This window comes from Candida orthopsilosis (genome assembly GCF_000315875.1).
Source record: "Candida orthopsilosis Co 90-125, chromosome 1 draft sequence".
Classification (NCBI taxonomy): Eukaryota; Fungi; Ascomycota; class Pichiomycetes; order Serinales; family Debaryomycetaceae; genus Lodderomyces; species Lodderomyces orthopsilosis.
The window spans coordinates 650,974-662,181 of NC_018292.1; the positions used below are offsets into that span (position 1 = coordinate 650,974).

Consider the following 11,208-nt stretch of genomic DNA (forward strand, 5'->3'; position numbering starts at 1 on the left):
CCAGTCAATTTAGCAAACACATGCAAAATGATAACGGAGAAAATAAAACCAACTGCCAAAAACAACACAACCAATGGATCAACACGTAAACCTTGAGCTTCATCAGTGAACAACTTCATCATGGTGGACGAACTTCCACCAGCTCCAGCAGACCTGGTACTCAATGGGGTAGCATTTGATGTCTGTGCTTTCTTATCAGCTGTTGATTTTCTCTTGACAGCACTTCTCAAACCGCCTGGGGCTTGACTTGATGACGATGATGACTAATAAGTTAGTATTGAGAAATCAAATAAAGCTACTGCATTCGAACATACCATTAGATTTGATGAAACTTTTATTGTCCTTTATTCTTTTTACACGTAATCAAAATTCCAATGACAATTTTTCGTTGTTGTCTCTGCCAGGTGTCTCGCGTATTACAAAGCGCTACCAAAAAAATAACAAATTTTCAAAAGTTGTTTCCGATTCAACGAAAAATAAAACCGAGAGTTAATTCTGACCCTGGGGCACCCACACACCAATGGATTTTAGAAACTTGTCTACCCATCAAATGGACAATATAGTACAGCGTCGTCCCTCTTTGTCATCACTATCATCGGCTTCCGGATATTCATCATCCTCGACGCCTTTCAACACAAAGAGTTACACCCCAAACGCTCTCATGAATAAAGACCTACAAAGTTCGTGGCTTAATCAACCCAGTTCCACTTCGATAGGTCCATGGGTGGAGCAACAGCAGCAACAAACTCTTGATGCCTTGGATAAATCTTTGGACAAATCAATTAATGATGAGATGAAGCCTAATGATAACGAACCTCACGAAAACAATGACAACACTGACGATGATGAACTTATCCCCACTGCGATTGTAATTAAAAATATTCCATTTGCTATCAAAAAAGAACAATTGTTGGACGTTATGACGAAGCTAAATTTGCCCTTACCTTATGCATTCAACTACCATTTTGATAATGGTGTGTTTAGAGGCTTAGCGTTTGCCAACTTTACCTCCACTGATGAAACTTCCCTCGTGGTGAATCAGCTCAATGGAAGGGAAATAGGAGGTAGAAAGTTGAGAGTTGAATACAAAAAGATGTTACCTGCCCAAGAAAGAGAAAGAATCGAGCGTGAAAAGCGGGAAAAAAGAGGACAATTGGAGGAGCAACATAGATCGACGTCTAATGCATCTTTAGCGTCCTTACTATCGCAAGCTTCAACAACGGCCGCAACCAAAAACCTTAGCGTTGCTGGGACATCCACCTCGCAAGAAAGAATTCTTTTAAACTTGCCGTTCGGTTGCTCACTGTTTAGTCCACCCGAGCTCAATTTTAATGATCCTGAGATTTTAGAACTATACACGCAGTTGGTACTTTACCGCGATGATGCTTCCAAGACAGTTTTTGAATTGGCAATATCACCATTGAACTTGAACATTGCACAAAGAAAAATCATTTCATATATTTGCAATTATCTAAATTTATTAGAACTATTTGATAATGGTATGATTATCATTAGAAGAAAACCGGGTCATATGTCGATTGCTCCTGGACAAACACGCCAACAGCCTCTTCATTCAGCCTCCATGATGAATCTTAATCAGTTGGCAAACCCTCCTGAGTTGTTACGTTCTCATTCTCAATCGGCAATACCAATGCCCAGATTGAGACAACAAACATCAACTCCAACTCAGCAACAACCCCAACTAGTTTACCAACAAAGACCCTATACACAACATGGATATTACCAACAGTCACAACAGCCACAGCAGTTGGCTCAAAATTTATCAGCGGGTAGTTCTGCTGCCGCATTGTTGAGGACAAATAACAACAGATCATATGTCGATGTCAGGTCTACACCACCATTGACCCAGCCAGAAAGCAATCCAATCTCACAGCAACATCAATTTTTCCAACCCAATACCACAAGCACCAACAATACATCCTCCCAACCTCAGACACCGTCCAGTGGATCCATTTGGGGTCCAAGGTTTATATAGAGTCATAGTAATATTATGTCAACAAATACGAAATCTTATTAAAGCCATTTCTATTTAAATCTCTCCAACAACGACTGAGCTGAAGCTGTATCCAAATAAACAACACCATTTTCAGTTGTAACAGCATTCCCTGATAACAACTGCTCTAAGGAAATAGTAGCACCAGTCTCCGGTTCCTCTTCCTCGCCACCATCTTCAATTCTGCCACACCTTGGGTGCTCTGGTTTCAAGAATGAATCCCCAAAATCTTTGTCACCAATTCTCTCAGTCAACCTCTTTTTCCAACCTTCAATACCTTCTCCATCGCGCAATAGAGCCACAATGACTATCGACATATTATCACAACCTATACCAGAGCCGTCAGAAGTGGGTGAGCAACAAAGATCCATGATTTCTTCACAAATTTTCTCGAGTGTTTTGTCTTCACGAATCGCTTTCCTTATAAAATCAATAACTTGTTGAGGGTGCATACAGTCCCAGATACCATCACAAGCTAACACGACAAATTCGTCCAGTTCTAAATTTATTTTATGGGTGATAACATCGGGGTAACATGTGACAACTTGCTCTTCTGGTGGAAGATCCACTGACTTTTTAAATTCAAAATCAGCAATCGATCGCGAAAGAGCCAAATTTCCGTTGACTCTGTCGGCATCCACGTATCCTCCTGCGGCCATTATACGCGACTTTTCTCCTTCTAAAGACGGTTTGTGATCAAATGAAAGAGCTTTGGCTACACCATTGACCGACATAATTGTACGCGAGTCTCCGGCGTTACCACAAAAGATTTGTTCAGGTGTGATGAGTACTGTAGTGGCAGCACAACCACTATCATCATCACGCATGTAGATATCTTTTAATATGGCTTGGTCACAATCCAAAAATCCTTGTTTCAACGCATTGGTGTAGTCTTTTCCTTGGTACAGAGAAGTGGCTCTTATAATCTTGTGTAAATGCTCTCCGGTAAATAAAGCAGCCTTTTCTCCACCATGCCCATCATAGACACCAAAAAACGCGACATAGTCAGCATTTTCTACAGGTTTCGATTCGCTTTTGGCCACACCAGATTTGTCATTTTCAGCTTTATCCTCCGCATCTTTGTCTTCATCATCTTTGTTTTCTTCGTCATCAGCAAATTTATTCAAGTCTAAAACCGTAGCATGGGCGTCCTCCATATTGATTCTCCAACCTTGCATACTTGACAAACCATATGCCAAGTACTTGTCCTGACCCTCTTCGGAGTGCTTTTCAGTAATTGGTTGCGATAGAATCTGTCCCATGGTTGTTGAAATGAGACCCGGGGTCGTCTAAATTTTAATTGTATTGAAAAAAAATTCGCTAGTTGCGATGGTATATGTGTTGATAGTTTTGTTTAACAAAAAAGATACTGCAAGGGTGTATGTTCTTTTGGTGTTGACAAGGGTTTCAATTTTGTTTATAGAAAGGCGAAATTTTTCTGCCTGATGAATTTCTTTTTTTTTTTCTGTTTTTGACTTTTCTCTCTCGTAGTTTATGCTTAGCGCTTCATCTCGTGAATTATTGGAGATTCACAAAACTATGTGAGGCGTGATAAGCACTACCATTTAATTATTTTTTATACGAGGCTAACGAGTTAAATATACCTATGGAGATGCTAAAAAGTTACCGAAGAAATAACTGCTTCTTGCCGTAAGTTTAGTAATTACAATAGGAGTCGTATTGTAAAATGGAAGTTGAATTACTGTTTCAATTTAGTGTGAAATGTGTGCTAGTGTTCAAAAGAGCTACGCATCCCTTTATTCTCTGGATGTCACTGTTGTTATCTCTACTTTTAGGTGGTTCGCAGTCGTTTTAGAGGTTGAGTATAAAAAGGATCTGTTATTTATAATTTCCATCGAATCGAATTAAACATATATAAACAATCTAGTAACACAACGTCGCTCCCCCGATATTTCCACTTATCGCTTTCCAATATTGAAAAGGTTTTTCAACTTATTCATTAAAATATCATCGTCATAATTATTCACCACAACCTTGCCATCTTTGACAACCCCTTTTTCATGGTCGTGATCCATTTCCAAAGATTGCACTGAGTCTAATCTGTGGTCTCTCAATAAAAATGAAATCAAAATCAATGGGAAACAAAGTACCAATCCAGCAATACAAAGATATCTTTGAACTTGTGCGTAAGCTGTAACCACTGCTATTCTTGCAGGTGATCCCCAGGTGTTTTCAATGATGAATTCAAAAGGTGAATTGTACGCAGACAGTGCTAATTCGGTGGCATTAGCTATATTCATTTCTTGCATTTTATCTAAAATGACTCCATGCATTCTATTTGTCCAAATGGCTCCACTGATCGACGTACCCAATGATGATCCAATCCAGTAGCTTGCTAAGTATACGGAAATGATGACACTCATATACTCGTGATTTGTCACAGTACTGATACTAACTTGGGTGGAGTAAGTGAAAAATCCCGCTCCAAAACCCATCAAACACAACCCACCGATAACACCATCAAGGTACTTTTGACTTTCCACCCCGTCATTGGCACCACGAAAGTGAAACAATATACCTAGACTCACAGCCCAGCAAACACATCCAAAAATGATGAATCCTTTCAATCTTCTAACGCGGACAACAACCAAACCCAAAATGGGTCCTACAATCACAGAAACAAATGAATACAAGGATGTAATCCTTGTTGCTGCTTTCACACTAGCATTCATACCGACAATCAAAACAGTGTACATAAAGTCATTTGGCATGTACCAAATCCAGTTGATGAAAATGGCAATCAACAAAGCTGCCCAAACACCACGATCTTTCATCAATGGCAATGGCATGATTGGCGATCTGGCGTACTTTGCTTCCCATATGACAAAGATAGGAATAAAGACAACACCAATGACTAAAGGAACAATTGTTGAAGCCCTTGCCCATTTTGAACTTACTCCACCAGCTAACGTAAATGGGACCAAAATAAATCCTAAGATAATGATAACATTCAACAATCCAATAACATCTAAATCCCAAAATAAACCCACAACTAATGTTTTCCAGTAAATGAGACTGGTTTTAGGGTACCGTTCGTTATTATGCTCCTCAGCCAATGCTTGCCATTCGGGTGTCTTTCTAGCCTTGACATGCATGTGTACAAAACAACAAAGCAAAGGAACAAAGCTGAGTGGGAAGATAAAGGCCCACATACCAATACCCCAGTTCCACGAATAATGAGCCAATGCGGATGAAACAACATCACCACCAACCCATGTGTTGATAATAAATGGCAATGCAGGGATAAAGGAACAAAGCAAACGCCAATTCAAGTTTGAGAAATCTGCCAAGATAATCTGCAACATAATGACGATACCCGTATATCCAATTTGGTAAATGACAGAGCCACCAGCAAATCTGTTAATATCATAAGCTTGAGATTGGATAACGGTACCCATTGAGTAAAATACAATTGCAAATAAGCACAATTCCAAACGGCCAAATTTATCTGATAACCTTGCATAAAACGGCTGAGCTGCTGCACTAATGACAGATTGCATGACATTGACAGTGGTGAATAATGAGTGTTGCAGGTATGATGAAGTAGCATAATATTGTAAATTTCCACGTACTGTTGAATCCAATCCATACCCATATGCAACCAAGAATATACAGAAGAAGAACACGACTCTTAAAATGGGACTTTGGTATTGTAATTGTAGGATTTCTGCTCTCCTGATACCAATAGACTTGGTTGTTGTATTCAATGCTTCCTTTTCCCCATGGGATTGTGCTGAAACTTCGCCTTCATCACCAGAATAAGTTTTGTTATCCTTCTCAGTTTCTTCGTAACTTTCAACTTTTGTTGGCTCTACTCGATCCATGTTTGTTATGATTAATTGGTTCTTTTAAGACAATTGAATCACTCGTAATAATCTGGCTGACTTTGATGGAAGTTCGGGACATTTTATATTCCAAAGCAAGATACTTCATAAAATTCCTATTGCAAAACGTATAACATTACCCGGGAGTGAATTCTTTTTGTACCACAATGTCTTTGTAACATTAGTCCAAAACTTAATTGTTCATCATCATAAGTGATATCGAAATCAAAAAAGAAACATTTAGCATCAAATCAAAACCAGCCAATCAACTAATGTTGTAGCCTTTGCGCCCTTGGTTTTGTACCTGCTTCCCATTTGCCGTATGGTTCTCAACTTTTCTTGGTATCCCACCTTTTATATATAATCCCTTTCAAATGACAAGAAAAAAAATGAATTACTAATTGCTAAATGTCAAACATTTGTGTAACCCTATGTTATTTTAGTTTTGCTATCTTTTTCATCTAAATCCACCCCCTCACGAGCCTATTCAGACGTTTTTCATCGTTAAGTTAGCTCTATAAAACACTATTTTGGCTCTTCCTATAAAAAGTGGAGTGGAAACTACCAATGTAATTTCAATACTTTATTGGAAAATTGAGTCGTAATTCGTCACCTTTCTGGGACGTCTACATATACACTTCTCTTCAAACACAATAAGGTGAAAATTTATTTCCTAATTTCTCCTTCCTTTGAACAAGGATGAAGTCCCAAGAAAGCTGCACGCCTGTCACACAATCTTATATAATACGATATTTCTTGTCATATTGCCAGATCTGCTTTTGTGCGACTAATAATACTCTTGTGTGATTTATTGTGAATGAAACGTAATTAATCACAAAATGGGCAATTAAATAAACTCATTTTCCTCACATCATAAAAAATATGAAGCGGATTTATTGACAAGAAATTATTGACATGAAGACGTCTTAGGTAATTCGGTTATGACTCAATGAAAAAAACTCATTACGATCTACCCGCCTTGTTGACTATAAGCCCCGTCACAAGTGCAGGCCGATGTCGGGTGAGATTATTTCTTGGATTCTATATTACATCCCAACAACTCGACTGGGAAATAAGCACCTTGCAGTATCAAAAAGATGGAACAATACTTGAAATCGAAGTAGTTGCTTCGCCTATCGAACAATAATCGTAAGTAATCTACCTCAAATATGCGAATTGCAATCAAATACGCCTTGGTTGCAAACTCAAACTAGAAAATTCAAATATGGTTATGGCCCACGATAGCTTTCCTTTCGTTCGGAATAAAGTATTAAAACCGCTAACGGTACTTCTCGTCTTTAATTACAATCTAAATTCATTTCGTCTGTCTATAAAGTGTACATTATACTGGCTTACCGCCAATAAATTCGCTCCATCTTTGAACTTCCTCTGGGACAACAACATTTTGGGGAACTTCATCAAATTTAGTTTTATTTTGAATCTTTACCTTCAAACAAGAAGCAAATAACTGTGATGTGTTTGGCTCATTGAACAATGGAATGGCGAAATCAATGGCATTTCTTCTCATTACATAATCCTCATCCAACAAATCTTGGGCTCTTGACTTGGCTAAGTTAAATACAGCGCCAATGTTTTTGTCCTGGAAAATTTCACGTAAAGCACGTTTATCTGTTTTAGGGAAATCAATTACTTCAACTGGCTCGGAAACATTCTTAGAAATATAATCTGCTACTGGTTGACTAGCAGTGTAAAAGTTGTAACCTAATCCAGACAACTCTTTGGCGACATTTCCAAGCTTATCATTGCCTAAATCACCACCAAACAAAATACCTTGCCCAGGTAATGGCACATGGAAATTCATAGTTGATTGCATACTAGTCCAGTAAGCTTCACGTAAATCTCTACCAAAACAAGCAACCTCACCTGTAGATGCCATCTCAACTCCCAAGAATGGATCTGCGCCTGCCAACCTAGTAAATGAGAATTGCGGTACCTTAGTAGCAACACGGTCGTATTTTTGGTCCATAAGATTGACAGGTTGTGGGACGCCTTCTTTTATGAGGGCTTTTACAGCGACATCAATAAAGTTGATACCAAGCACTTTTGAAACGAATGGGAAAGAACGGGATGCACGAATATTACATTCAATAACCTTTAATTCACAACCTTCATCATCAAGGGTTCCGTCTTGGTCATTTTTGATAATTTGCATATTGAATGGTCCCGTGATTTTCCAAGCTTCGGCAACCTTATCTGCAATGGTTTTCAAACGGTTCAACAAAACTGCTGATAAATTTTGTGGAGGTAAAACCAAAGTGGCATCTCCAGAGTGAACACCTGCATTTTCAACATGCTCAGAAACAGCATGAACCAAGACTTGACCTTCATTTGCAACAGCATCAATATCAATTTCTTGTGCACCTTCAATGAATTTGGAGATAACAACTGGATGATCGCGTGAGACCTTCGAAGCGTTTGATAATTTCGCGTCCAATTCATCTTTGCTCTTGATGACTGACATTGCAGCTCCAGATAAAACGTATGAAGGACGCACAAGTACTGGATATCCTACTTCATCGGCAAAGATTTCGGCTTCCTCAATTGAAGTTAATTCTTTCCATGCTGGTTGATCTACTCCAATAGAGTCAAGAATCTGGGAGAACTTGTGACGATCCTCAGCTTTATCAATATCTTCTGGGTTGGTTCCAAGAACATTACAACCATTGCTTTGTAATGACAATGCGATATTTTGTGGTAATTGGCCTCCCACTGAGACAACAACACCGGATGAGTGTTCCAATTCGTAAATATCCAATACCCTTTCCAATGACAATTCCTCAAAGTATAACCTGTCAACTTCGTCGAAATCAGTAGATACAGTTTCCGGATTATAGTTGATCATTATTGTCTTTTTACCACTTTCTCTCAATGCACGAGCAGTCGACACGGCACACCAATCAAATTCAACGGAGGAACCAATTCTATAAACACCAGAGCCCAACACCAATGTACCTTTATCATTGAAATCAATATCAGAGCTAGTGGCATTGTAGGTGGTGTACAAGTAGTTGGTATTTGCTGGGAATTCAGCCGCCAATGTGTCAATCTTCTTTACAAATGGAATAATACCATAATCCTTCCTCACTTTCCTCACTTCCAATTCCAATGCTCCAACACAAAGACCAATTTGCTTATCTGAAAATCCCAATTTCTTGGCACGACTCATCAAATCGCTATTAACGTTTGACAATCCACCTACAAATTCCAATTCGCGGTACATATTTACAATGTTCATCAATTTGTACAAAAACCATTTATCAATTTTTGTCAAATCATGAACTTTATCAACCGAATAGTTTTCATGTAACAAAGCTTGTCCAACGGCTAACCATCTTCTGTCAGTGGGGTTTTGCAAAGTCTCGTCCAAGTTCTCAAAATAGTCCCCTTGAAAACCGATATATGAAGGATCAATTTGTCTAATTGCTTTTTGGAAAGATTCCTCAAAATTTCTTCCAATAGCCATAACCTCGCCGACCGACTTCATTGCCGATCCAATATCACGCTTGACGTGTTGGAATTTCGACAAGTCCCAACGTGGAATCTTGGTGACAATGTAATCCAAAGATGGCTCAAAGTTTGCCGATGTGGTTTTGGTAACAGGGTTTGGCAACTCAGGTAAAGTGTGACCTAGGGCGATCTTGGCAGCAGTATATGCCAATGGGTATCCAGTAGCCTTCGAAGCCAAGGCTGAAGAACGTGACAAACGAGCATTCACTTCAATGACCCTGAAATCCAAACCATCTGGTTGCAATGCATATTGAACATTACATTCACCAACCACACCCAAATGTCTAATAATTTTAATTGCAGCAGTTCTCAACATATGGTATTCTTCGTCACTCAAAGTTTGTGATGGAGCAACAACAATGGAGTCACCAGTATGGATACCCAAAGGATCAAAGTTTTCCATATTACAAACAGTGATACAGTTTCCAACACGGTCACGAACGACTTCATACTCTACTTCCTTCCAGCCTTTCAATGATTTTTCGACCAAAATTTGTGGTGCCAAGGAAAGTGATTGAGCAGCTAAATTTTTTAATTCATCCTTGTTAGCAGCAAATCCAGAGCCAAGACCACCTAATGAGTAAGCCGACCTGACAATAATTGGATACCCAACTGAATCAGCAGCTTTTAAAGCATCATCGACAGTTTCAACAGCAATGGATTCAGCAATTGGTATGTCAATTTCCTTTAATGCTTGAGCGAATAAATCACGGTCCTCAGAAGTTTCCAAAGTTTTGATTGGTGTTCCTAAAACCTTGACACCGTATCTATCAAAAACACCCATCTTGTCTAGCTTTACACCGACGTTCAATCCTGTTTGACCGCCAAATGTTAATAAAATACCATCTGGCCTTTCTCTTTCAATTATATAGGTAATGTATTCTGGTGTCACTGGCAAATAGTAAATTTCATCAGCTAACGCATGAGAAGTTTGATTCGTGGCAATATTTGGGTTTATTAGAATAGATTGTTTGTTAGCCTCTTTCAATGCCTTAATAGCTTGTGACCCTGAATAATCGAATTCACCAGCTTGCCCAATAGATAAACCGCCAGATCCAATCACGAGCACTTTAGAAACATCGACTAGCTTGTGTGCGTGTTCGTCTTTGAATTTCTTCAACAAATCACCACCAGCATATTTCAATGCTTCATCATTTATCGATGGGATGCTCTTGTTCTCATGGGTGTCTGCGCTTGTAGCGAAGTTAAATCTTTGTACTGGTATCGATGCTCTTGGTAAAAGTTTGAGCCCGCTTGATAATAGTTTGATATTATTTCTCAACATCATTGAATAGTGTGCAAATAAAGTCGTTGTTGAGTATAGCAATTGACTTGACAAAAGAAGAAGAAAGGAGGAAAAAGAGATTGAAATTTATAATAGAAAAATTTTCATAATGAGTCAACAGTTTTTAAACAATGAAATTTTTTTCTCTGGTATGAAAAATTAACCGCGATGTAAAATCAATTTCCCAATTTGAAATATTAGATATAGATTACAAAAGAATTGGGTGGCTGTACACTACCACCCAATTACAAGGTTGCTTGGGGATTTTTCAGTTAGGAAAAACTACAAGTAGCAATGAAATGCTGGCTCGAGAGTAATAAGTTCCATGTCAAAATCGTTACTTTTTGGTCATTGGTGTACCCCAAAGATGCTATCTTTTATTCGTGAACGCCTAATTCACATTATTGTTGTAACCTTGGTGATGTCACCTACACATTTGTGATACAAAAAACATAGCTTTCGCTACCTTTTTCGATTCATTTAAACTTCATCACGATCAAGTTCTTTCCTGCTAAAGCTCAGGCTTTGGAAAGTTC

At 38.7% G+C, this 11,208-nt stretch overlaps 5 protein-coding genes across 5 annotated transcripts; 1 reads left to right on the top strand and 4 right to left on the bottom strand. All coding sequences in view use genetic code 12, as the record gives it.

Annotated features, from left to right (window-relative positions):
* On the bottom strand, positions 1-317 carry CORT_0A03030 (hypothetical protein; the record flags this gene model as incomplete). The annotated part of the gene is made up of 2 exons (XM_003866084.2): positions 1-263; positions 315-317. Coding segments are annotated over 2 exons (266 nt in total), but the record flags the coding sequence as incomplete, so codon positions are not given.
* Positions 318-520: 203 nt separating this feature from the next.
* On the top strand, positions 521-1,996 carry CORT_0A03040 (Pin4 protein; the record flags this gene model as incomplete). Its single annotated transcript, XM_003866085.1, has 1 exon — positions 521-1,996. The coding sequence occupies one exon, from the start codon at positions 521-523 to the stop codon at positions 1,994-1,996; it is 1,476 nt and encodes a 491-aa protein (XP_003866133.1).
* A 50-nt stretch (positions 1,997-2,046) lies between these two features.
* Positions 2,047-3,276, bottom strand: CORT_0A03050 (Ptc2 phosphatase; the record flags this gene model as incomplete). Its single annotated transcript, XM_003866086.1, has 1 exon — positions 2,047-3,276. The coding sequence occupies one exon, from the start codon at positions 3,274-3,276 to the stop codon at positions 2,047-2,049; it is 1,230 nt and encodes a 409-aa protein (XP_003866134.1).
* A 657-nt stretch (positions 3,277-3,933) lies between these two features.
* Positions 3,934-5,859, bottom strand: CORT_0A03060 (hypothetical protein; the record flags this gene model as incomplete). The annotated part of the gene is made up of 1 exon (XM_003866087.1): positions 3,934-5,859. One exon carries the CDS (start codon positions 5,857-5,859, stop codon positions 3,934-3,936), a length of 1,926 nt encoding a protein of 641 aa, XP_003866135.1.
* A 1,342-nt stretch (positions 5,860-7,201) lies between these two features.
* On the bottom strand, positions 7,202-10,675 carry CORT_0A03070 (Cpa2 arginine-specific carbamoylphosphate synthetase; the record flags this gene model as incomplete). The annotated part of the gene is made up of 1 exon (XM_003866088.1): positions 7,202-10,675. One exon carries the CDS (start codon positions 10,673-10,675, stop codon positions 7,202-7,204), a length of 3,474 nt encoding a protein of 1,157 aa, XP_003866136.1.
* Between the last annotated feature and the right edge of the window lie 533 nt (positions 10,676-11,208).